The sequence below is a fragment of the Anser brachyrhynchus genome (genome assembly GCF_964034855.1).
Source record: "Anser brachyrhynchus genome assembly, chromosome: 2".
Classification (NCBI taxonomy): domain Eukaryota; kingdom Metazoa; phylum Chordata; class Aves; order Anseriformes; family Anatidae; genus Anser; species Anser brachyrhynchus.
The window spans coordinates 7,304,046-7,330,841 of record NC_137695.1 but is presented as its reverse complement, the minus strand read 5'-3'; the positions used below and the strand labels follow the sequence as shown (position 1 = coordinate 7,330,841).

The 26,796-nt window shown below is 43.2% G+C and overlaps 1 protein-coding gene and 1 long non-coding RNA gene across 9 annotated transcripts in view; both read left to right on the top strand.

The window, feature by feature from the left end:
* The window catches only part of PRKAG2 (protein kinase AMP-activated non-catalytic subunit gamma 2), a 217,368-nt gene that overhangs the window by 182,093 nt on the left and 8,479 nt on the right, over positions 1-26,796 (top strand). For 7 of the 8 annotated variants that reach the window (XM_080578544.1, XM_080578543.1, XM_080578545.1 and 4 more), the window contains 6 exons: positions 5,303-5,412; positions 19,155-19,236; positions 19,946-20,004; positions 24,027-24,072; positions 24,890-24,944; positions 26,352-26,478. In XM_080578544.1, the coding sequence (XP_080434670.1) occupies positions 5,303-5,412; positions 19,155-19,236; positions 19,946-20,004; positions 24,027-24,072; positions 24,890-24,944; positions 26,352-26,478 (479 nt within the window). Of the gene's footprint in view, positions 1-882; positions 950-5,302; positions 5,413-19,154; positions 19,237-19,945; positions 20,005-24,026; positions 24,073-24,889; positions 24,945-26,351; positions 26,479-26,796 lie in introns of those variants that run through there. The other variant, XM_080578550.1, reaches the window with a different exon arrangement.
* On the top strand, positions 12,032-16,821 carry LOC308188969. The gene is made up of 2 exons (XR_013945911.1): positions 12,032-16,009; positions 16,099-16,821. It is a non-coding gene; the product is annotated as an uncharacterized lncRNA (long non-coding RNA).

Genomic DNA, 26,796 nt, shown 5'->3' with positions numbered 1-26,796 from the left:
AAGACTGTTTTTTTTTTTTCCAGTAACTGGGTTCTTTAGTACACGTGAGGCTGACATAAGTACACTTCTACTCTTCCCCATTTGCCTTTATCTGCCATCTGAACTGGCCAGGAGGAGCTGTTTTTCCTGGTAGTGGTCTAAGCTGGAGTGTTTGGCATTGGGCAGTGGCACTTCATAGCTCCTGTTGCTGTAAGGAAGCTCTAGAGAAGGACTGATGTGTCTGTATGTGGTCTGCCATCCTTTGTCTGACTAGGCAGTTAGCTGAACATATTTTTGACTTACTGTTCCAAGCTGTTTTTCCTGCTTTTTAAAGGATCTTTAAAATTAAGTAGTTAATTTCATAATAAACTTAGAAATGTCAGTTATCCAAACAATTGTTTTGGTTCCTGAGGAGTCTTTGTGTTTTCAAACACCTGAGAGCTGGTAACTCCGGTAATTCTCCGTCTAATCGTGAGGAGCAGGAGTGCTGCTGCGTGTTCTTACAGCTGCAGCGGCACGATTGTGGGCTGTGGTGGAATTAACTCTTAGCTGAAAGAAAACGCTTTCTGTGGAACGCCGTGTTTGTGGTTCCAGGAACAAACTTTAAGAGTGACCGGATACCAGCGCAGAAATACAAGGAGCATAATAAGGTAAAAAAGCTCATGGTTTTGTGTTGTTGAAACTGGGAAACGTGTACAGTCAAGGATCTCCTTGCTGGGCCTGCCTGCTGGGGTATAGCACAGAAAGAGAGCCTGTGGCTTGCAGGAAACACTTCTGGGGAACTTCCTATCAGCTTTTATGTAGTGGTATTTGAAGGCTTTTCAGTATGTGTCGGCCATATGTACTACTGCAGGTTCCTGTTGTCCATCTGCAGGCAATTTTTTTTTTTTTCTTGAAGGCCTTGAAATTCTGCAGAAGCTACAGTAGAAAAGCACCCTGTGTGGTGGCAAAGGGGTGAGTGGAACTGAAGGTACCTGTACAGGGGATCTCTGTGGAATGCTTTCAGGAACACTGTGGAAGCTTCCTTTTCACTTAGGAGGAGTATTCAGACGCTAACTCCACCGTAGAGCTCTCTAAATAGATAATTACACTTAGTACCAGGTCCCACCGTGATCTGAGTCAGTATTGCTGAGTAGTTCATCCATGCTTTATTTGGGGAAAAAAGCCACAGTGTTTTTCAAAATATTTACTGTCTGAAATAAAGTTAAAGCATCTCTGTTATAGAGGAGGGTGGGGGAGAAAGGAGTAAAAATTACTTGGTCTGAAGTGCGTAAAATGGTGTAGATTGGGAGGGGGAATAGCTTGGTCTTCCTTTTAAAGGATCTCTGCCTGTAGGAATGAAGTGAGGATGTGTGATGACTTTACACTATAAAAGACCTTAAGACAGGCTGTAATCAGGTGCTTAAATTGTCCAAAAGTTTTGTAACTTTTCAGGTAACTTCTGCTTGTGTTCTATCTAAAAAATTGCAGAAGAAAGCCCTGGGGGGTTAGAGTATTTTGACTTAACCTATGGCTTGTGGGGAGGGAGTGCACGTGGAGAATGTCCACTTGCAACACAACTTTCTGATCCATCTTCAAGAAACAAGCTTTCACTAGAGAACACCCCCAAGGAAACAAACTATCACTCATAGTGGACTCTTCTCTGCTGATCCCTGCTGTAGATTAAGATGCCTCCTGCTGGGAATCTGTTCTGTCATCGAGCCAGGTAACATTTGGCTCATCAGCTGTGGGAAGCTGAGGTCTGGCTGGAGGCAGCGTCCTAAATCGTGGTATAGGTCCAGCAAATGTATTCCCCAGGGCTTCTTTGCAGCTGCCTTTGCTGAGTCAGGACACCCGTAGTTGTCTGGTGCCACTCCATCCTCACACACCTTACAGGAGTTGTTACAGAAGCAATTTAGGAAAGGCACAGGTCAGGCTTCTGCCTCAGGGAGAAGGAATACAATTGCCAGGAGCGGCAGGGACGGGCTGTGCTTGGCGCTGCTGCCGTGCCACTTCAGCTGCCAGGGAGAAGCGCTCCCCTAGGAGGCCCTGCCCTCAGAATTACTGTAGCTTGTAGTCCTGCTGGGGCTTCTCATACAGCTTTGGGCATCCCTTACTGTAACTGGGCTTCTGCAAATGAGATCCGGATGCAAATCTAATCCTGGACACCTCAATCCCTTCTTCCAGCAGGAGCGGAGGATCTGCATCACTTCTTGTCCATGTCGTTCACTCTTCTGGTATCAACACCTGAGTACGTTGCTGATTTATGGTGAAAGAATAGCCAGTATATGTATGCAACTCCTGCTTGTGGGGCAAGTGATCTTCTGTGAAGATCAGAGCTGATGTGCGGAGACTGGGTGGGGCTTTGGGTCAAGCAGAAAGGTATTGTTCTTGCCTGTCTGAAGGGAGCGCTGCTTTGCAGGTACGGGGCAAGACTGCAGTAGCCTAGTAGCCAGAAAGGATGGGCGTTTATAGCGAAAACAGAGCTAGAAGGTAAGTTAACAGAATACTAATATCCTGTAGAGATCAGGGTATTTATATCTGATAGTTTGTATTTGCAGCACAGTGGTGGCTGGGTACAAGTGAAGGCAGTACGTTTGTCCTCTCGAAGGTTAAAGGAACTGTAAAGAAGACTCTGCCCTGTCCCTGTGCTGTGCGGGAAAGGAGGGTGGGAGTGCACGCTTGGGGACTCCCAAGCCTGCTGGAGACCTCTTCTTTCAGCAGCCGCGTACACCGGTAACTCGCACGCAGCTCTTGCACAAAGAGCTAGCTGGAGGCAGCTCCTCGGTACTCATGGGTAGCTGAAGGGCTTGGAAGGTCTTGAATATCCTTTCCACTAGCCACTTGATGACACCATTTAGAGCATACGAGGAAGCGCAGCGGGGCTTATGTTTTGCATGTTTAGTTGGTGGGTGATATAGCGGTGCATTATGCTGGTCTGTCGTATAAGGATCTGCAGAAACAAACCTCAGTTCCAGCTGGACAATTGCATCCTTGTTTAGACCCTGCTGGAGTTCCCTAGCTATTTTTATAGCTGTTAAACACAGAGCTCACAGATGACTGTCTTGTGCTTCTGAATGTTTCCGATCCTAACTTTCCATCCTCGGGGAAGGAACTGGTTGCTCTGTGGTGCCCGGGGTGATGTGCCTAATCCTGATTTCTGAGCTGGGAGACAAACTAGGGTGAGATGGCAGCGCCTAACCAACCCCACGCATCCCAAATGGGTGAGGATTGTTGAGGTCTGGTTGAAAGTATGTGTGCAGAGCGTGTGCTGAGCAAGAGGAGGGTTTCTAGGCACATCTTTACTGTGCTGGTCCGTACAGGGTTCATAACTGTGCCTGCCATTCCCAACCTTGCCTGATTAAACCTGGCAACACGCTCTATCAGCAATTACTGCCCTTGCTACATCTGCATAACTGTTGGTAGGCCGACAGAACGGTACCCAGCGATGATGTGCTCTGCTAAGGGTGTCATTTTTTCAGCTAAAAACAGTTGGTGGCTTTGCAGTTCCTTGGTTATTTGATATTTTCCTATGCTTGTGTCTACAAAAAAAATAAAAAGGCTAATTGTATACAAAGTAACGTTGTCACGGCTACAGAATCAATAGGACATACAGATTCAGGATACTGCACAGAGGGACTGCGCTGATGGCTGTAGAAGCGACCTTAACTTCCTAACGACCAGGCTATTTCTCTTGTCATCTAAATGTTCTTATTATTGTTTCTAGTGCTTAGTGTCTCATCCACCCCCCTCCTTCTCGTGTGCTCTTAGAAAAGAAAGCCGACCGTAACTTGCCCTGTTGCAGGGTCAGTACATTCGCCTTGTGCAGACAGTAGCCATGTAAGCTGTTGTGGAAGCTGGAGGGTGAGAAGCTGTTACTCTATTACGGAGTTACATAAAGCGTCCTCTGTTCCCGACTGCCTTTTTTGACCTCTCTTATACATGCCCTTGCCAAGTCAGTACCAGTTCCCCTTTGGTATCATCTTATAAAGGCTGCTTCGCACCAGCCTTGTCCGAGTCAATCTGCCTCATTCTTCCCCTATCAGTTTGCTCGCATTGTTTCCTAATCTCTTATCAATTTTTCCTAGCTCCTGCTATTTTCATTCCTGGTCCTGACCTTTATAGGAACATAAATCCAGCAAATGATTTTTTTTGTGCTTCTTTCCAGTTGAACTCTCTTCTGTATTCCTCTGGAACTGCTGCTTGGGTTTTAGTGGGGAAAGGGCTTTTTTAAAGAGTAGGGGGAGCTGAAGAACTTAACTTAGTATGCAGAGAGACTGCCTGTATGCTAGCGTAGCCACTTACAGGGGAGTTTCATCTTAGCTTCTGTAGGATTGTACTAAAACTGTGCTGAGCCACCCTGTGGAATTGACATTTTCTCTGGCACTAGAGGATTAATTTTGAGCACATGTAGCAAACAAGGATTTTGAGGTTTATAGCTTTCTAATACAAAGTTCTTCAATGGTTAGTAGGTAGGTTAAGTTTGGGTTTTTCTTCCTCCCTCTGCAAAAGCATAACATGACCAAATTCCTGCTCATTATTACAGGATTGAAAGGGTGCACGTCTGATAGAGAGGTTAACCTTGACTGAGTTTCAGGTACCTGCTGTAAAGAATGGAGGGCCAAAGGGCTTTTAAATAAAGTAACATACCCAAGCAGATCTAAAGACTGTATGCATGTGCCTCTGAACTTGTCAAATGCAAAGTTAATTTAATATAGATTGTGTTGTGTGACCTTGCTACAGACAGGTCACATTTAAGAACAACAACAACAAAAAAATACCAAAAAAAACGAGTCCAGCCCAAATGGATCCTGTTTTCATAAATGAACTGTGGGATTTGTGATGTTTTGTGTAACGTAGTTTGAATGGAGTGGTGCTGATTGTGGAACTTGCCTACTGCCTCTTAAGAAAATACAAAACTGAAAAGTGGAGCGAACAGAAGTGTGATCAGAACCGCGTTAACTTAAGGAGCTTGGCTTAGTTAAGCCTGACACTACTTAAACGTGCAACTTGCTTTGTACATACCTGGAGTTCAGGTACCAAGTATGCATAGTCAATAGCTTGCTGGTAGGGAAACAAAACCAAAACATAACCGTTTAGTACTGAAGTCCTTCCTTGTCAAGGAGGAGCAACGCGTTTTGCCTGTGTGCTGTTTAATTGGAGAGGAAAGATAAGTGAAATGCAAAGTGCAGGACTACAAACTGTCTGTCTAGATCTGAAAGCATGAATTTGAGTCTTGCTTTAGGGATGTCCTGCAATGGTGTTCAGTTGATTTGGCATGCTTTTTTACTCTTTTTTTTTTTAAGGTTATTTAAATAAAACAACCTAATGTTTTTACTTACAGCACTTGAAGAATCGGAAAGTGACATTTATGTGCGATTCATGAGGTCACACAAGTGTTATGACATTGTTCCAACAAGCTCTAAGCTTGTTGTTTTCGACACTACGCTACAAGTGAGTATTCTCCTTTCAGTCTGCCTTTGCTTGCAGTTCTCTTTTTTTTTTTTTAATGGGCGTGTGTTTCCTGAGTGTTAAATGCAATTTGAGCAGCTCTCCCATAATGCTTTACTTTGAATGCAAGCCCCCATATTGTTTCAACTGTATCTTTCATGTCCTGCTAGAGGAGGAGCTGTGGGGAGGCTTCCTGGTTGAATAGAATAAGAAGGTAACTTGTTTGGAGCTAGAGTCACTGGCTGGGAAAACTTTCGAAAAAATCTAAATTGATATTGGCTTCTTCGTGCTGTGAGAATTTCTGTAAAGACATCTTACATAAAGATCCCTGTGCAGTAGTTAGAGTATCTAGGTGTTCTGAGCCTGTTGCTGCTATGTTGGTACGATGATTTAGGACTGAAATGGATGGCTTAATGACACAAATTACCACAGTCTCCAGAAAATTTTTTGTTTTCAGTTTCTCATTTTGCTTTTAATCAGTAAATCATCATCTGCTAGGCTCTTGGCTCTGTGGGAAGCGTTTGGTTGCCAAAAGATGGCAATAGCTGCCTGCTACAGAAATGGAGTAATCTGTTCTGCAGTGTGGTAGAGCACTGTGGCTTTTTGTTTCCTGGATTTTGCAATGGATGTTTTTTTGGGGGTGGATTTCTTTTTGTTTTGGTTTTGGTCTGATTCCTTTCAAAGGTACTCTGCTCTGGCTTAACTGTGCACGTTAAGTACTTTGTCCTGGAATGTACTCAGTTAGGCTCCAGCCTTCCACAGTTAAAGAAAACCATGTAATAGATACTTAGTCCCAAAATATTCACAGAATCATCTTGCATATTGGATACTAGTATGTAGTGGAGGATTATTAATTAGTACCATGATCTGGAAGATAGAAAGCCTACTTACATGACAGTGCGAAGTTTTGTGGCAGGTCAAGAGTATTGCACACAAACTAGTCTGTTTGTACAAGGACCAAGAGCATCCTTCTTGGGTTGATCACCACCTGCACAGGCAGAAACTGGTGGTGTAAGGAAGGGAAGGCTGGGTAGATAATTAGAGCACTCTGTCCCTTCCTGCTTTGTGTGATTGTGATCCTGATGCGTGGAACGTGGAGACTGATTTGGGCAGGCTGAGGTCCTTTTCACTAAAGAGCGTTTAGACCAGGGCATACCACTGATGGTCAGTTCTGCAGCATGACTAAGAGCACCACAGCTTTAGTTACTGCTCAGAAAAAAAAAAGCAGCTTGTAGCTTCCGCAATGGACTTCTTGATTATCCAGGTGTCTCACTCATGAGGGAGTTTATTAATCTCTTTAGACTCAGAGCACACTGAGATTTCAATATCTTGCCTCTGATGCTGATATCTTGACCGAGTCCTCAAAGGTAAGTATCCTACCATTGCTGGAATTCAATTAAAACTTGAGCAGAGCAGTGGTGAAGTCTCTGCCCATGAGCTGTAGGACTTCCTGCAGCTAACTGATGTGGTGGCAGAGAAGGCAGCGCTGAACATAGCGGTTAACCTGGCATGAGGCAGTGGTGACTGTTTTCTCCTCCACCCAGGCAGCCAGACTTCTTTTAAGAGCTTTTCCTCCTAAAGCACCTTGGTATGAATGGAACAGGCGCTTCTTCCCCAAGGGTTCCCTCCATGTGCTTGACTGGATGCTGGATTTTGTGGTGAAAAGACATCTGGTCTGCAGTTAGGTGGTGGTAGCCACTGGTTGTAAAGGAAGAGCTTTCAAACACAGGGACAGCAATCCCACAGAGTTCAAAGGTTCATGTAGCTGACTTCCCTTGTATCTGCCATGTCTTGACTGTTTGGAGTCTTTCAACTGCATCTGCTCTTGCAGTTAGCAGTCGTGTAGGCTCTGATTGTGCAAGTCCTGTAAGCTCTAGTGAAGGTTTGACATTTAGACATACCGAATACTTCACCCTAGGCTCTTTTGTCTCATTCCTGTTCAGAGTTTTCTTTGTCCCACAGAAGCTTGTGCTTCTTGTGCACAGATGTGGGAGTCAGATCGTGCTGACGTTTTCACCACCTCAGAAGAACACGGTGCTACATCTCTGTGGTTTCTTTCCTCTTGCCAAGAAGAGAATGGCTGTCAGTTCTGAACTAAAGATTTCAGACTCTGAAAGGTCAAATGTACTTTGACTTGATGGTGATTTTGGTGTTAACTGGTGCTCTTTCAGCTCTTCTTAATGGTGTAGCTTGTTTTGTTCTCACAGGGAGGTAGTCTGCTGGGAGTTGCTATCTGCAGCTGCTTGTGGCACGGCTCCTGACTTGTTGACTTCTCAGCTGGCAGTGGCCACCTGGGTCAAAAGCTTGAGCTTGGTCATCATCGCAGTCAGAAAGGTGAATTCTTCCTCTTTATTACATGAACTGGTGAATCTTGGAGCCATTAGGGCAGCTTCCCCAAATCTGTAGATGAACTACAGAAAATGACCCCCGATACCAGCCTTCCTCACTGGAGCTGTGTTGAAATAATGCTATTAACATCAAGAAGTTGGGGTTTCATCTCCAGTTGGTGAGGTAATGATTGGAAAAGTAGGGTTTCAGTGAAGGAACCTCTAAATATTTGTCGTAAAGAAAAAAGGGTAACTTAATGGTAATAGAAAATGTATCACCTGACTTCCACCAAATCCCTGTCTTAGTTGAGATCCTTAATAATGGCTGTGGATGAAGCTGGAGGAGAATGGAGGGCATACCTTGGTCTGTGATCGTGGGGCATATTCTGAGCCTTCTCCAGGTGTTTGGAAGCAGTGGTGGTGGGAAGGAGTGGTAGAGGGGAGCCTGTGGTTAACTCATTCAGACTCTAGTATGTGACAAACATGAACAACGTCTTTAACATCGTGCTTGAACTTTGATATTTTGGACTTCGTGCCATTAAATGTAATCCCGATTGCTTTACTCTCTCATTTATAACGTAATGTTAAGCAATGCTCGTCTTCCAGCATTGATACTGTCTTCTAACTTCACACGTTGTGCAAAACTAGTAAATTGCAGGGTTATTTAAGAAAACATTAAGTGGTCTGATAAGAACAGTCATTCTGGGCTATGCTGCAAGACTTCCTAAATACTTCTCTTCAGTATTTCCCTTGCATTTCTTTGCCTAATATATTGTATTAATGTTCCACCTTCAGTGTCTTAAATCTTCAGTGTCTTGTCAGTGTGGCTGGTGCACGTACGTGTGTCTGGAATATGAGCAGAATAGCTCTTACATGGCTAAATTGAAAGCATAGAGGAGAAGGTACCTTATAAGGGTAGCCAAATTTGTTCTGGTTCTTATACATCAACAACTAATACAAAGTCCTGAGGTACTAGAATATTGATTCATCTTTTGATGACTTAGAGCACAGTCTTCTGGAACATCCAGTGTCCTCAGAGTGAGAGGGTCTTGTATATATTGGTCTTTCCTGGATCAGTTTCACTCCTACCCAAATCACTTTCTCCTAATTTAAGAACAAGAAAAAAGCTTGAAGTTCTCAAATGTCTCAAAACTGAGTTTAGGTTTTGCATAGTGCTAGAGCTTAAAACAGTTCGTGGCAAGACTCACTTTTTTGCCTTAGTGTAAACTTGTAGCAATCAATGGAAGAAGACAGAAGAAAGCTGTGCAGCTCCATTTCATCCTTTCCTTGGAAGACTGCCGCTGGGTTTATATTTGACTGTGGTATCTGGTCTCCCTCTGCTGGACAGAAGTCGCAGCACACAGCCCTTCTGCCCCGGAAAACTGTCCGTGGGATATGAGAAGTGTTTCAGAACTGTTAACTGTGGGAAAATTGGAGGCGGTCATTGATAGCACGTGACACAGGCCCTACCACTAAAGTGACATCTTTTCATTAAAAATGTGTAGTCCCATAGTCCCAGTGTCTCGGAGGGATTTAATGTTTAAAAAAAACGTAAAATCTTGTTTTATCCTTGAATGAGGAGATGGTAAGGCTTCCTATCAGCTTTGCACGTGAAATAGCAGCAGTAGGAGCAGCTAATAAAGAGCAGGAACAGGCTGGCAGTCTGTTCAGTCCTGCTTGTTTCTTCCTCAGGAGCTCTGGGGGTTTGTGGGCTCTGATCCTATGGGAAGGGAGAAAAGTGTGCTGTGCTTCAGCTAGGGAAGGTGTCCCTTGGCACAGACTTGAGCAATAGCTATCCTAAATAAACAGACCTGAGCTCTGTACGCTGTATTTAACTGGCATAGTTCAGTTTGCCTTAGTATAGCTTAGCTTATACTTCTCTGAAAACTGAGCCTGCCTGCCTGAGATGGTCCCTGGCCTGTGCTGAGCCCCAGGAAATGGTGAATATTGTCTGGGAAAGTGCTGGCTGGTACAGTGCTCGTGACTTACAGCAACATTCACTCTTTAAATTTGCTGATATAGTTGTAGCCTGTAAATAACTGCTCCTCAAAAACATCGAACTGCCTCGGTGCTACAGCTCAGCCTGGCCTGTGACCTGTGAGTACTTGTTTGTGACAAGCTCCTGCCTTTTGGTTTTCCCAGAGAAGACACTATCTTTCTTCAACACACACTGAAGAAATGTTAAAGTCTGATCTGAGCATGAAGAGTTGGAGTTGAGAGTTAGATGTCATGAGCTATCCTGTGAAGTTTGGAAATCTGACTCTCTGGATGGTGGGGGAACTAAGCAAGCAGCAACAGCGTGCAGCTCCTGGTGGATAAAGCTGTCTCTCATCCCTTGCACATCTCCCAGAGTGCAAACAACAGAACAAACACTTCCCAGCCCCTCAGAGAGGGTTAGGAGGGTTGTCCCCTGAAGGGCTACGTTGCTGTCAGTGACTGAGCATTCACTTACTGTTCTCTTTCCCTCTAATTATTCAATAGATGGATCATCTGTAACAGACTCCAGGAAAACACTGAGCTGGGTGCAGATTTACTGGTTACCTGCGTGTGTGTTCAGTGAGGTGTCTGAGTACAAGTGTTAACACATTTTTAACATGTAATGTTAAAATAGCAACGTCCAGATCTGAGTTTGCTTTTTGTTTGTTGGTGTCTTAACTTGCAACTTGTCCGTGTAGTGACACAGCAATTTGACCTTTTTTTTCTTTGATTTGATACAAATGTTTTGGAAGGAAAATTGGCATTCCAGTAATCTCTGTATCAGACAGAAGTATGGGTAAAACGTAGCACTTCCTTCGCTTTCCATCAGTCAGATTTACTCTCTCTAGTGGTACTAACTACTGTCATTTCACTTTTTCTGTGTTACTGCCTAAATTTGACTTAGGTCTGTTGCAAACAAAACATTACAACGTGTTTCTTCCACCCCATCGTGAATTCTATTTGAATATTTAAAGCAAGTGGCTCTTAACAGCATAGCTTATAGCAGGTTCCTGAAGCTTATCTCTATAAGATTATTTAAGGCTAGACCTTTGTCTGGCCTTCAAACAAATTTATTACTTGAATATATTTTGTCTTTGGTCTGCGCTACAAAACAAGCTAGTGCTTCTCAATTTACTCTCTAAAAGAAAGGTAAAAGGTAAGTGTAGGACAGGGACTCCCTTGCTACATATCAGCAGTAATCTGCAATCCCACGAGCAGGATAATGGCACAGTTATTTAGTAGCTGTGTCTTGTGAAGTCTGTATAAGCTCTTGGGGGGAGTAAAAAGCTCTAACCTTTTGGCTACATGACATCCTCATCTGTTTAGTTTGTTTTAATACTAAAGCATACATGGCTTTTTGCGCAGTATGGTACTGAAGTTATCTTTGAGGTATTTGTCGGGTGTTTCATAAACTAATAATCATTTTTGTATGGAAACACTCATCAGAACAAATTTTCAGAGTTCTCTTTGCCTTCTATCCTGAAGAAATCCTGGACAGTTGAGTGACTTGAAGATTGCATTAGTTAACCTGTCTGTTTAATTAAATCTAAGGTGGTAATGAACCAGATGTTACTACTAAGAGAATTTTGTAAGTAACTATCACACCCTAGGAAAAGCTCAACTGCTTATTTTTCTACTACATAACTAGAAAAAATATTTGGGATAATCTCCTGGAACTTAATTTGTGGTTTAACAAGCTGGAAGAACGGAACTTCTGCAGAGCATGCAGTGGATTCCACATTAGAAGAGTGGAAGAGGATTTGTGTTTCTCTTCCTCGTGCTGACACTAAGTAAATGGCTTTGTTCTTGTTCCCTCCAGGTCATTCTTGACTGGGGTGTTGCCTCTATCCAAGGTGATGAGGTAGACCAGGCTTCCAGGAAGAATGCTCTAGAATCTTTTGCTTCCAGAACCATGCAACAGTCTCTGGGGCTGCTGTCATAACAGTTTGTGCAGCCTTACAAAGGGGCTGTCTGTTCCTTAATTGGCTTTGAGGTTTTTTCCTCTCCGAAGCTGCTAAATTTAAACTAACGCTGTCTGCGTTTCTGAGGAGCGTGAGCACCCCTCCTTGCTTACCCGTCCCACAGAACTGTAAGAGGACGATGTAAGTTAGCTCCTAGCTGGCACATGGGCTGAGACGGACCACAGGACAGTTCCCTTCGTTGAGATCAGGCCAGAATCAGCAGGACAGCACTGGAAGGCTTTGTTTTCCTTCGGAGTTGCTCCTGTCTCTTGCAGATAACAAGCACCGGAGCTTAGTTCCTGCAGCTCTCAAAACCAACATGAAGCACTCAGCCCTGAGTCTTGGGGGAAGGTAATGAGTTCCTCTGTACCAATTAAGTGGAAATATCTTCGTCAACACAGGGTGTAGATAAAGTGTTTGTGCTTGGCTCAGTGAAAATCGTGCATTGTTCTTGCCTCCCCTGCCCCACCCCTGCCACTTTTTTTGGCAAGATCTTAATCTTGGAAGGAATTTCTGTACCCTGTCCAACACAGTTGGCCCAGTGGCTCTGCCTCCGAGACCTCGCTTCTTACTCTTAGCCCCCATCAGCATGGCATCTAACAGCAGTCACTTCATGCCAGAATTTCTGCTTTCTTAGAAGGCAAACCTGTTTTTTTTTCTTATGTTATTGCACACTAAGAACTAGAGTGCTTAGGCTCCCCTCAAACAGCAGATGGAAGTGAGTGGCAGCAGAATAGCTTTTGGTTTTCTTCCGACTGCTTGGAAAGTGAATGCTTAGCTTCCCTGGAAAATTGATCCACTTCCCTCAAACTTCTTTGCTTCAGGTCCTGGGTTTGGACAAAACTACTTTATCCTCAAAGGTGTCTTAAATGTCATTCCATCTGGGTGGGAATTGCATCAAAGCAAAAGTGTATGAAATACTTGGAGAATACTGCACTCATGCTGATCTTGGATCGTCAAGGTGATGATCGTGGGATGTGGGGAGGAATGCTGGAGTCCTTGGTTCCATTTCAGTTTACAAAAATTGCCGTGCTATAGAATTAAATTATTTGGAGATGATGCTAACAGCGTACAAGAGGAAGATTACCTAAAGAACCTTCTATGGGATTTTTTTTTTAATATATATTTTTCAATATAGAGTTCATTAAGTGATATGAGGTAGAAGGGACCTCAAAGCCCATCTAGTGCCACCCCCTGCCATGGGCAGGGACCCCTCCCACCAGCCCAGGCTGCCCCCAGCCCCATCCAGCCTGGCCTTGGGCACTGCCAGGGATGGGGCAGCCACAGCTCCTCTGGGCAGCCTGGGACAGGGCCTCACCTCCCTCCCAGTAAAGAATTTCCTCCTAATTTCTAATCTAAATCTCCCATCTTTCAGTTTAAAGCCATTTCCCCTTGTCCTATCCCTACACCCCCTGACCAAGAGTCCCTCCCCAGCTCTCCTGCAGCCCCCTTTAGGCCCTGGCAGGCCGCCGTGAGGTCTCCCCAGAGCCTTCTCCTCTCCAGGCCCCAACCTCAACTCCCTCAGCCTGGCTCCACAGCAGAGGTGCTCCAGCCTCTGAGCATCCTCGTGGCCTCCTCTGGACTCACTCCAACAGGTCCCCGTCCTTCTGGTGCTGGGGCCCAGAGCTGGGCGCAGGCTCCAGGTGGGGTCTCACGAGAGCAGAGCACGGGGGACAATCCCCTCCCTGCCCTGCTGCCCACGTTGCTGTGGGTGCAGCCCAGGACACGGTTGGCTTTCTGGGCTGCAGGCGCACGTTGCCAGCTCATGTTCAGTTTTTTCATCCACCAACACCCCCAAGCCCTTCTCAGTACGGCTGCTCTCAACTTAGTGTTGTATTTTCCTATGTTCCAAACACTGCTTCAGATAAAAACTGGGTGTTCGGCCTTTTCCAGGCTAAAGGGCCTACTGAAAAGTCTCAGGATGTCAGGTAATATAGAAAGAAGCTGAGAGTAAAGTAAGGGGGAGAAAACCAGTTTGAGTACCTCCAGACATTGCTGCAGAGTATTTTTCAGATAAGAGATGATAGGTTCCTAGAGCTGAGAGTCACCTGTGCTCCTAGTGATGGGAGCGAGCAGCAGGGGAGAACGTGTCAAGGAGACATCATTGCAGTTAGATGTCAGGCTTGCATCTCATGAATTGGCTGTAAGTTTTTTTGGGGGGGTGTTTGTTTCCCTTTCCCAGCTCTGCCAAGATCAGGGCAGCCGTAGGGCTGGAAGCCCTTGCCCCATTCTTTGGGATTTTTACACCAAAAGAAGTTGCAAGCCAGGCAGCTCGTAAACACTCACAGAGCAAAGGAATGAAAGGAATGCGGGGGCTCAGGGCCTGTTCCACCGGGGGCTCCTCCACGGGCTGCAGCGTGGAGATCTGCTCCGTGTGGGACCCATGGGCTGCAGGGGGACAGCCTGCTCCAACTGGAGCTGGCTCTGCTCTGACATGGGGCAGCTGCTGGGCTCTGCTCACAGAGGCCATCCGTGGAGCCCCCCTGCTACCAAGCCCTTGCCATGTAAACCCAATACAGGGACCAGTTGAGGTGGCATTCTCACGCGGCATTCTTACACTCACAGGTATGTGAGTGTAACCTTCTAAACGCTATGTCAGCTGTTTTTATCCAGTGGGTGAAAATTGGCTGCTTTCTGCTTTTGACTAAAATAGATTTTCAAGAAAACTTTGTTGCTTGTAAGCTTTCCTTAGATAATTGTTTCTCAGTGAGTTCCTGAAAGATCTGAGCTTGATGCTTTCATCCACATGTGAATTTTATGGGGTGTCTGTTTCCCACTAAATTCCTCAGTTGTAGCTCTTAAACATTGTCATGAGAACAGCCTCAGGCTTAAGTTTTCAACTTACCGAGTGAAAGCAGCAATGAATGTTCCAGCTCACCTTTGACTACCCATCCATCAGGAATTGGACACGGTGAAAGTATCAAGGATCCGCTTTCTTTCTTGACCTAATAAATAGAGATTTCTTGGGGCTCCACTAGGGGCTTTTCAGGTTTGTAAGGCTAGTGCCCTGGTATTGGTTTATGGAGCGAACGATAAGGCAAGAGAAGTGCACGTTATCACCTTGCCCTTGGATAGCACCTGTACCGCAGGAGTTCTGGAAGTTTTTTTTTTAACACCCTCCATGCTGTTAGTCTTCCCTGTCCTTTCCACGCTTCATACTGGCACATTGGAAGCTTCTGTGCTCCTCGCTTCTCTTACCTGCCACCTTTTTCAAACTAACGTTGGCATTGAGGCCGTGGTGGTGGGGAGATGTGTCTGTCAGCACAGCAGGGTCCTCTACCCTACTCCGCACTGACCTTTTACCGCCAGGACCCTGTTATAGGTTTTCTCTTAACATTTTTTCCAGGACAAGAGCCTTTTAGCTAAGCAAATGAAACAAGTGATGGTGATGTTGTTGGCAGACGCCCTCTTTACTTTATGGGGCAGTCCTGACAGACAAATTTAAAAGCCACTGGTCACTTATGAAAGCCATAACTACATGCATAACGTGGTTAGGTAAATCAATGTAAAAATACACGTGTGTATATGGAATTTTGTACACCAACTCCTCCTCTGTTTTCCTTTCAGAGGCTTTCTTCATTCGCACGTGCCCTTGCAAAAATGACCCTTTAAGTTAACTAGTGGGATAACTGGTCAGGAGTGTCACAATGATGAGTGACCCTTCAGTGTTTCCCATCAGCGAGGAAAAAACGTCTGTGTAGCTTGGTGAAATCTTTAGTCCGCTGTGACTGTTTCACGTGCCCCCGCCTGGCAGTCAGGCTGTTTTGGAGCTTGTAACCTTTAAGGGACGAGGTTTTCCAAGTATTCGGCTCTGTGGAAGCATGGGGCTTCCTGCGTACGGGTCCCGCTTCATCTTTCTTGGTAGTGACCCTCACGTTGGAGGGAGGTTGTGTCCTCCCTAAGACGAGTTTGGATACATTGTTGCGAAACATTTGGGTAGTGTACAGAAGCAACGAGCTCTGGAAGTCCTACCTAACCTAAATTATTCTGTGCCTTTACTCAGCATACTCAAAACTGGTAGAAGGAGCTCCCGCAGTAAGAAAAGCTTGTTCCTGTTCGTTCCGCTGTATGGCGGTGGCACCTATCGCTGAGGCAACGTACAACGTGGTGCAGGACTTCTGTCGCTGTTCTTTGCAATAATATGACCCTTTATTTAAGGGGCAGGGTTTTGGAGAAGGTCCGTAGTCCCATAAGGTGAGATTCCTCATCTAATTGGAAATAGCTAGAAAGTAGGCAGCCTGTAGCCAGGGGCAAAGCAGTTTGTCTTGGTCTAAGCCTGGTGAGTCGTGCTGCGGAGAAGTAGCTGCTTCCCCCTGCTGGCTCTGAAGAGGTGAGGTGAGCGTGCACGATCAGCATACGTGTCAGATTAACCTTTAAATCGGGGCAGGTAAATCCCATCCTTTAGCAGCTCCTTTGTTTGTTAGGGCCGCTACGCAGTTAATAAGAACAAAAGGGCTTTGTTTGAAGAAGGTCTGCACATGGCGCTGAACAGCAACAATCTATGGGATCTGGCTGAGGAACAATGGCTCTGTGGAGGTCAGGCCAGTCCAACACTCCACGGAACATCAGAGAAGTGCAGCGGGAAGCTGGCCTCCCGCAGGAGGAGGCTGGCGGGGTCGAGAATTAACAGCGCTGTTGGAGGTCTGAGGATGGGACACGGCAGCAACCTTCAAAGCCTACAGACTGTACATAATCTGCAAGGGAGGTCCTCGTGGGTATTTTCTGCACGGACATCACCGAGCCATCTAAATGTGCTGGACGGAAGCCCAGCTCCACACCCCAGCGCCTTGGCTGGCCACCAAGCAATGCTTTGGGCAACTGAAATTGGGAAACCACGGAAACTGAAGGAAAGTGTGAGTGGATGAAGGGTGTTTGTGCTTGCGAGCAGTTCGAGCAAGTAGGAATTAAGTTGTTTTTTGTTTTGTAATGACCTTGCTGAAATGAGAGTGAAATGTTTACATAAAGGACTGTTGGCGCTGCTATTTTATTTAAAAGGTAACTGTGTAACACTTTCCATTCTAAAACTGAAGGAAACAATGAGACTATCATTTAAGCTGTGGTTGAGAAGGACAACCCAGGAAAATGAATATAATATTCTTTTATTAAATGTTTGTGTTCTCTTACTTCAGACGTTTAATATCCTCATTCCCAAGCTGAACTCAGTGGCTTTTATGCAGACTTTAACTCTGAGCTATCTTAGCATATCTATCTGTTCAGCAGGCCGCAGTTCTTCCAAAATCTCTCTTCTAAAGCTAGACAAGATGGCATCTAACAGAAGATTTGTGAGTTGCTTTGACACAAGTATTTGCAAATAAATCAATGAATCCGAGGAAGATCTGATCCTTTTAGGAAGCTTTCTTTTCTTCCTGGATTGTCTATAGCCTCAGTTTATAGCCTAGTACATTTTTGGCATTCTCTCTTGAAGTATCATTTCTGACTGTAAAACAATCCTCAATTTTACCATCTTGCTAGATGAGTGCTATGAGTTTGGAGGCTGCCTGAAGTCTCACTCTTGGCATTTCACGTCTTTTCTACTGTGGGCGTTTCTTCTCAGGTTAGCAGAGTTTGTAAACTCTCCTGAGGAGTTCTGCTGCATGATTCCTATTTGGAAAGAAACCCTTTTCTTCTCTGGTTTTACCAGATTAGCTGTTACCTTCGTGCTGCGATGGGGCTTGAACTTAACAGTTCTCATGGAAGACGTAGGACGTAAGTTGACAGTGACCAGTAAGTCTTGAAACAGCCATTCTTACAAAAGAGACCAAAGCTGAAGGTTCTCAGTTTCAGACAGTCTGAGTGTACTTATTTTTTTAATGAAGAATAATTAGAACCTGCTTGCTTTGCCCCAAGGTGGAGCTAGGCTGTGTGAACTCACTTCTGCCTCTTATCTGCTCCCCAAATAGCTCGCTGCTGTTAGCTTTCGCTGCGTTAAGAGCAAGTGTGATGTTGTTATGTGGGAACACTTTGTGTGGCTGCCCGGAGGGTTTCTTTGTGGTTTCAGCCTTCCTTAGGAGTCAGTGGGTTCCTGCGGTGGATTTGGTAATGTTTGTTTTACTTGACTCCTCCCTGTGTCAGTGAGGTGCCTTAATACCTCCGGGACCTTTCTATTAAACCATTTTCTAGAGAAATACTACACGGTGTGCGCATTATGGTCTTATTCGTGGTGCTGGGTATTTTTTTCCCATATATTTAATTCAGTTTCAGTGCAGTTTAGGGATGGTGGTTACAGGGATCATTATTCCTATTCATTGATGATGCAGCAGAAGCATTGGTAAAGTCAGAAAGGGGCTTTGGGAGCAGTCCTCTGCCGAGGTCAGGAGAGCGGAGGGGCTTCTCATGATCAGGGAAGAAGCAGGCTAGCTGTAGAGAGGCTGCAAAAAATACGGGTTGCTTTCGGAAGTCTAGTCTTAAAGACTGTGGTTCACCTACAAGAGGATTAGCGCTAGGCATTTGAAATGCTGCATGCAAATTACTAAGTGCAGGGGAGGTGATGTGTTCTGGTGCGAACCAGAGGGCTTATGAACTTTGTAGAATTTTAAACGGATAAATTACAACACTCAGTCTAATGTCAAACATCATATGGCACTGGATTCTGCTGACAGCATAGCCCTCTTGAAGCCCACTTTGGTGTTGTGTTTTCCATGGGAAGGCAATTTAGATGCCTGGGCAGGATAGGAACCATAATATGCTCAAGCATATCATTAAGAGAGCAGGACTTTGAGGTGCACCAGAGCCTGACCGCTGCATGCCTCAGAGGGCTCCTGTTCACAGGGAAGGGTCTTCTCTTCTGAGGCTGGCACTGTAACACTATAACCTCTGATACAAAAACTGGGGAGAGTTGATTCAAAAATCAACAAGTTTGGTTATGCTTCTTCGGAAGCAAAACAGGCTAGCTGGTCTTTTTAACTGTTTCAGTCACATTTAAAATAACCAATCTCTTTTCGTTTGTTTAAATGTGAGTCTAGAAGCTGGAGATGAAATAAAACTTCTCTTTTTTTTTTCCGTGCAACTGCTGCTATAGTAAATGGTAACTAGAACATAGTAAAATTTTCAAGTCTCAAGCTATACTTATAAACTGTGTAGTTCTGATGATTATGTTAATTACAGATGATTATTCCCCCCTCCCCCCCCCCCCATAAGCACGACCTTTTTAATAATTGTCATGGTTAATATCAAAAGGAATAAATTTGCAGTTAATAAGGATATCTTCTCAGCTCTATCAGCCTACTTGTTCATCAGAGGTTTTCACACAGCATGTTCACATAATGGAACAAAACCAGATCTGGTCTTGCTAAGCTTTTTAAACATCTTAGAAGTAAACAACTTAAGGTTTTTTTATTGTGTGTGTGGCTTTTGTTCTGTTTTGAATCCCGGCTACCTTTCTGTACTGTGTTTTTCCTAGCAACTGAGGAAACCCTTCTGTTGGTGTCTGATGCACTAAATGAAGAGCAAAGATTTATTTAGCTGTTCGTTCCTTTTGCAGGTAAAGAAGGCCTTTTTTGCCTTGGTGGCAAATGGTGTGAGAGCAGCTCCACTGTGGGAGAGTAAAAAACAGAGTTTTGTAGGTAGGTGGTTCTAATATTGTTAAGGATTACTTGAATTTTCAGGGTGCTGCACTGTTGCAAAACGTGGTCTGGGGCTAGCCATGGTCTAACATCCTAAGACATATTGGGCTTCTTTGTTTTCTCCTTGTGAGTAACGAATTGTTGCTGGCTTGCATAGTTTTGCTGTTCTCTGAGAATTGCGATGACTCTTCCAGGTCCTGAGCTTCTGAAATTTGTTGTCTAATATGTCTATTTCTCCATGCCTTTAAAAATAAATGCAACAGTCACAAAAAAAATAGGAACTATAAAAAGAAAAAATAGTGCTCCAGTATTCTAATATGCATGTGATGCAATCATCTCTTTCTCAGCATGTTCTCAGTAAGGTGCTCTCTGAAGTGACTAAATACCAGAGCTAACTCTGAATATCGCAGGTATTATGTCCCATACAGGGAGAAATAGATTTTCTTTGGGCAAGATTGAAAGAGGAGAAGCACATAGATCATAGTTTTGAATATGAATTCAGGCTTGTGTCTTTTTATTCTGAAGGTTTGTATCAATGTGAAAATGTATATACATACTTTTGAAATTAAGCAGTTGATTAGTCCAATACAAATAGTCTGTTACACAGATTTAATGTTTAATAAATTATATAGCATGACTTTAAATGGAGAACATAACTGTTTATCTTAAGTATATATCTGAAGAACTTCTTCCTTATCACTTTTTGCAGGAATGTTAACAATTACAGATTTCATTAACATACTGCATAGATACTATAAATCTCCAATGGTAAGTACGATGCTAAGCTGCTGTCGGTTGTTAGACGGTACACAAACTGAAATATCAAACTGCTTGAGGGATTGATTGCTGTTATTTTTAAGTGTCTGGAAGCTTAGATATGTCATGAGTATGCTTGTTGAGTTCTTCTGAAAGAGAGGAGGATAGTTTTGTGATCAAGGTCGTAGGATGGTATCGAGATACCTGGGTTCAGTTCCCGGCTCTGCCCATGAAGGTCCCACGAGCTTGGGCAGGTAACATGATTTGTCTGCTTCACTTATACGTGTATAAACATGAGGAATTTCCTTAACGAGTACTACCATTTATTATGTGTTATGTGCTGCTTTACCGTAATGGCAGCCTTGGGTTTGGATACCAGGCTCCACTTGGAATTGCAGCTATTGTCTAATGCATTTGGGGTGAAGGACCTATCTTAACATACTAATTAAATATTAGACATAATATAAAATGTTTGAGGGTGAAATACTCGATTATTGATCACTGCGTGTGTTTGTGTCCAGGTTGTTTCAAAGCAAAGTTATCAGAGCTCTGTATAAATGTGGAATGTCAACCAAAAATGTAGTTGGGGCTGGGGGGAGTGTTTAAAATTATATAAAAAAGTTAGTTGTGTAGCTACACAGTGGTTCATGTGATTTTATTAACTTATACATCTATAAAAAAATAAGTAAATCATCTTTGCCTCATAATTATGATAGAGTTATCCTGAAAGCAATACGTGGAGCTAAGCAGCAAGCTAGCTTGTGGAGGCTTGGATGCTTTAAAAGGTTACTCAGGTTTGGAAATGATGCTGGAGAACAGACGAGTTAAACTAGTTAAACATATGGAAATATTTTAGTTGCATGGCTGAGTTACACAATCACTTGGAGATCTCTTGGCTTCAATTAACTGTAATTTACCATTCCCATTGGCAGGCAGTTGATGAGATCCTCTTGCTTACATGTTCATACAGACATTTACATCCCTTTCTTGTTCCTGTCAAATCCCAATTCCCCCTCTTCCAATTAAAATATACCTACTGTTCAACCAGCTAAAATACCAAGAACAGTTGGATGAAGCGGGTATCTGATATATTCGGCTTCTCAAAGCCAGTTGATCATGTTTGTTTTTAAATTTTCAGAGTTTTATTTTTGTCTTCTGGGGATTTACAAGGTGGAGGGGAAAAAAGGTGAATGGAAAGTGATTGCACACTGATAATTTCCATGTGGTTTCCATATTGTAATGACTCTCAACCTCCAACAATACCAACTTTCCCATATAATTTTACCTAAGGTCTAACTGTTGTCACTTATTCACGTCACCTAACATGCTATTCCATCGGTTGTGCTTAAAACAGCCTCTGGGCAGGGGAAGGATGAACAACAGAGAAGTGACAACATTTGACATGAGTGATTGATGCAGTCTTCTATAGAAGAAAAAGATATAATAATAATAATAATAATAATAATAATAGATGTTCCACTGGGGAATGTTCTAGTCTTACTAGGTACAAGTGTGCTGAAAATGTAAGTCTTAAGTATTTTAATCGGTTGTTCTAAACACATCACCTCGTGGTGTGAAGCATATTGCTATCCATGTACTATATTGTTTTTTTTTAAAATGATTGATAAGGAAAGTTCAGGAATTTCATCCATGTGGTGTGGTCAAAGAATGAGATTTAGCCTCATTTTGCCAGCATCTGAAGAGTTCTCTTGTTCTTCTGATCACTTCAGTAGACTGGACTGTGCTCCACAGACTTAGCTGATTTTTTGGCAAGTAACATAAGCAGGTTTAGCTTACTCATGTAGGTATCTTTTATACCATCCATAAAGGGTATATTTGAGTGGTCTAATTACAGTATGTCAATTTAACATTCCCTTACACTTTTCGAAAGGTGATAATGGAATAGAATAGTTCAGCTGGAAGGAACTTTCAGAGATCATCCGGTTCAACTGCCTGATCACATTAGGGCTAACCTAAAGCACATGAGTGAGGGCGTTATCAAAATGCCTCTCAAACATTGACAGGCATGGGGCATAACCACCTTGCTAGGAAGCCTCGAGTGTTGGACCACCCTCATGGTAAAGAAGTTTATTTTCTAATGTCCAGTCTGAGCCTCCCCTGGCACACTTGTGTGCTGTTCCTGTGTGTCCTGTCATCAGTAAGCTGGGAGAAGTGACCAGCACCTTCCTCTTGTACTTCCCCTGCTCGGGAAGTTGTAGAGAGAAATGAGGCCGCCTCTCAGCCTCCTTTTCTCCAGACTGGACAACCCAAGTGTCCTCAGCCCCTCTCCCTAGGACATGCCTTCCAGCCCTTTCACCAGCTTTGTTGCCCTCCTCTGGAGGTTTTCAAGAACCTTAACAGCCTTTTTATATTGTGGAGCCCAGGACTGCACCCAATATTCAAGGTGAGGCTGCACCAACGCTAAGTAGAGCAGGAGAATCACCTCTTTTGACCAGCTGGCTATGCTGTGTTTAATGCCCCCCAAAATGTGGTCTGCCCTCTTGGCTGTGGGAGCACGCTGCTGGCTCATGTTGAGCCTGCTGCCACCAGCCCCCCCAGCTCCTTTTCTGCTCAGCTGCGCTCCAGCCACTCATCATTGCCCCGTCCCAGGTGCAGCACCCAGCGTTTCCCTTCTGTTGAACTTCCTGCCGCACCTAATCACCCAGTGCTCCCATCTAGACCCCTCTGCAAGGCCTCGCCCCTCCAGGCAGTCAAAAGCTCCCCCAAGTTTAGTGTCAGCAGCAAACTGAGGACACCCTGCATCCAAATCACTGATAAAAATGTTGGACAGTAATCCAAAAGGAGTCTCCGTTGGTCCAAAGACAAATGTAGTAGGCTTTGTAGACACTCCTACACCTCACCTATAAACTTTTCAGCTTCAGCAGGGTTTATAGAGGTACCTGACGGGGAGGAGCAGTGTAAAAGAGGACAGGCTGCTTTGGCCTAGGCTGTGGCAGGTGCCACTGCTCTTGCAAGTGGCTGGCTTGCAGCTTGATACCTTGAGGGAAAGGCAGCTTTCACATCCTAAATGTTCTCAGAGAACCGTGAGCAAGGTGGAAGGAGCTACCAGAGGAAGGTTATGCAACCTTTTGACAAAGAACTTTGTGAAATGGCTGCTGAGCAGCGGGAAGTTGGTGACTGTGTCCTTTTTGTGTGTGGTTTTTTTTTTTTCAGTTTACTTGTTTTTGTTTTTTAACATCAAAGACCAGACTCTTTGTTGGTGCTTTGTTGTTGCTGAGCTTATCTGAAGGCTAACTGCCATCAAAAGGTGGAGACTTGCCACATCCTTTGCACAGTGTTGTTTGGCCTTTTTGTGAGCCAGCTAAGGAACCTAAACCAGCAGAAAACTAGTAACTTTCACTACATTGTTTTTTTTGCCTGTTTGGTGCCCTGTACCAGCTGAACGCAGGTTAGATGAGCAGCATTGCGTGCTGTCAGCATTTCTGCTGTACCAGCGTGGTGGAGATGCAGCTCCCAAAAACATTTGAAGAATGTAACATCAGTAAAAGAGTAAACTTGGGGAGAAAAAAAAAAATATAACTGTGATTCTTCTGGTTGAGCTGAGCACTAAACCAAGTGCTGCTGCTTGTTTGTAGTCCAGGAAGAGTAGAATTAATCTCTTTTTGGCATTAAGTAGTGATCGGGATAAGCTCTTTACTTGTTTAGGTGTGTGAGGTATCATTGGAGGGTTTACCCAGCATGATTGTTTTAAGGTGAGGTAAATTAGCGAGGAGATGCCTTTGAGCCTAGCAGAGATCCAGACCACGACCTGGGCAGGGGAAAAATCTCTCCTGTCCGCTGAGGTGATAGGTCCAGTATGGCACTGTGCATTGAGCAGGATTGCACCCTTTCCTCTTGTATTGCCAAGAAATGTTGCTGTGCACTGGGCAGTTAATTAGCTGGGATTCTTACTCTAAAAGTTAAATTGCCTCCAATGAAATACGAGGAAATTAACAAGATTATTCAAATCTGGGTAATTATTTTGGGCTTAAAATCATTGCTTTAAAGTTAAATTTTCCATGTACCTATTGCAGGTTCAGATCTATGAATTGGAGGAGCACAAGATAGAAACCTGGAGGGGTAAGATTACTTACTACTTGATTGCTAATTTTAAGTGTTCTAATATTGTTCAGCGTAGTGGATTCTTAGTTAATCATAGACATAACTAGTTTATCTCCAATACTTTTTAGTGAAAGCAGGAATAGCAAAAGCTTGTCTGCTTGTTCCTGCTTCTTATTTTTTTTCTACCTGAAACGATGTGAACCAGAGTGATTATGCTTTGTATGTACTGCTTCACTGCTTCTTCCTGATTAGTACCTTCTCACTCTTTCTTAAGAGAAGAAAACTAAGCAGAGGAAGGGGCTGTCTGTGGCTGTAGAGACGATGGGAGTATCTGGCATGGGAATGTATCTGAACCTGGATGCAGAATGAGTATCAGATGGTGGGGGTACTGAGTGAACTGAGATGAGCAACAAGTCACACCTGAGGGAATTGCATGATGTGACTAGAAGTTCGTAGAACATGGTTGGGTGTGACCAGAAGTGCTGAATGCAGGGAGAAACTTTAATGGGAAAAATGGCTGTATGCCATATAATAACATATAGAAATCCTCTGTGCAGCAGACAAACCCCTTCAGAAAAGAGGAAAGTGGTAAACTAAAATTATTTGCTGTTGTTGCAGTGACCCCTGGTGGTAACCAGTTACTCGTTTTAAAACTTTGGATTCTTTTTAATGTCAATACAGGTGAATGTGTGTAAGAGGTAGAACATCTAAAGAAACTGTATATGTTTTTTCTCTTCTGTCCACTTAATTTTGTACTAAGGAATTCATAAAAGGCTTTCTTAAAAATGCTGATGTTTTCATATTAAGTGATGATGGTCTCTTTTTCTATACACAGAGCTTTATTTACAAGAGACATTTAAACCTTTAGTGAACATCTCCCCAGATGCAAGGTAGGATTTTCCTTTCGTTTTGCTTAACTGGAAATAAACTAACTCCATCTCAACACTGAATCTTTGTTCTGCTTTTCTACTAGGTTGCGTTCATTAAAATCTAAATTACCTTAGTTCAGCAGGTATCTTTTTGTCTCAATGGAATTTTAAAACAATGTTTTTTAAATTGCCATTGTACCTTATTTACCAAAGGTAATTTGAGAGACAGCTTTAGCTGATCACTTTAAAACTTCTGTACTATTTAATCTCAGAACAGGAGAGTACAGTTCTGATTTTTGCTTTCAGTTGCTGGAATAGAATTGCTTATACCCAATCTAAGGAAATTAATGAAGGGAATTAGTGATTACCTTGAAGTAATGGTATGCTATATCCTCGGTAGAATTGCTACTATTAAGTCATGAATAAGTTACTCAATTTAGTCATAAGGAATGTGTTTGAATGGTAAATGGTTGCAAAGAATATCGTATGAGAACAAAACAGTGATTGCTTTCAAAGGTGCAAAAAGAGATGTATAAAAATGGAGATGATGCAGTAGGATGTGTTTAAAAGGATATAGCAAGTCAGCTTAAGACCTGAGCCAGAAAGGGACTTGTGACAGTCAGACTGCAGCACTTAGGAATAGTTAAATGCTGACTTCAGGAGTGGAATCTAAAGTGCAGTATGGGGAATTTTGGCTTCGTGTGTATGTAATGGAGATAGTTTGTCCCTGTAAGGGACTCAGAACATGCAAAGTTCTTACTGAATGTATTCCTTACTAATTTATTATAATTGGCAGTAAACTGTTTTTATTACAGTCTTATTAGGACCAAAATCAGTGATACTTAAAGGAGAATAGACGTGCATAGGTTGGAATATTGCTAAATTGTAGTCTGTAATACAGACTACAATAATGTAATGCAGACTACAATAATGGAGTCTGGAGCAATGTTTCAGATCTCTTGAGAATAACTGCTTGCTAATACCTGGTGATAATTCAGTGAAATGATTAGATAATTGTTTTGGCTTAATTGCATGCATACGCTTATCCATAAAAATGTTCTTCCTAGAAAATGTTACAGAAGTTTGGGATTGAAATGCGTTAATTGCAAGAACAATTATTTTCACTGTTTGTCTCTGAACAGAAGAGACAGCAGTGAGGACAGCAGCCATTTGAAAAACAAGTTACTCTTGTAGAAATATTTCTTCATCACAGAAAATCACTTTTCTGTCACAATTTCTTACTGCTTTAGGATGTCTGTAAGCAGATCGCTATAGATAGTTTGAAATCCCTTAGCTTCTGTTTTCTATAACATTATGGATAATGCAAATAATTGTGTACTTTCTGTGGGCTTGTAAATCTCTATATGTATCACTTAACGTTACATGTTGGTGGTTAAAATTCATTTTAAAAAATATTTTTCTCCTCAGCCTTTTTGATGCTGTATATTCATTGATCAAAAACAAAATCCACAGATTGCCAGTTATAGATCCTGTCAGTGGAAATGCACTTTATATACTTACCCATAAAAGAATCCTGAAGTTCCTCCAGCTTTTTGTAAGTATTTAAAGTTATGTTTTGCTTTAACTGCCCCCCATGCCCAGGTAGACATCTGAAACATTAATGCAAGTCTTAGTTCAGAAACTTCTTTATAATCTTTCATATTTGAGTGCTGCATTTTGTCTTTGCGTATCTTTTTTTGATAACAAAGAAGTAAGCTTGATGGAGTACCCATACACTACTTTATTTTTAGTCATTTAAAACAAAAACAAATTAAAACAATTAAACACCAGGGTCTTGTCTCGACTTTTTGACTATTTTGGTGTCCTTTTCTGGAAGGTCTACTCAGATTCAGAAGCTTCCTTGATTGCATGG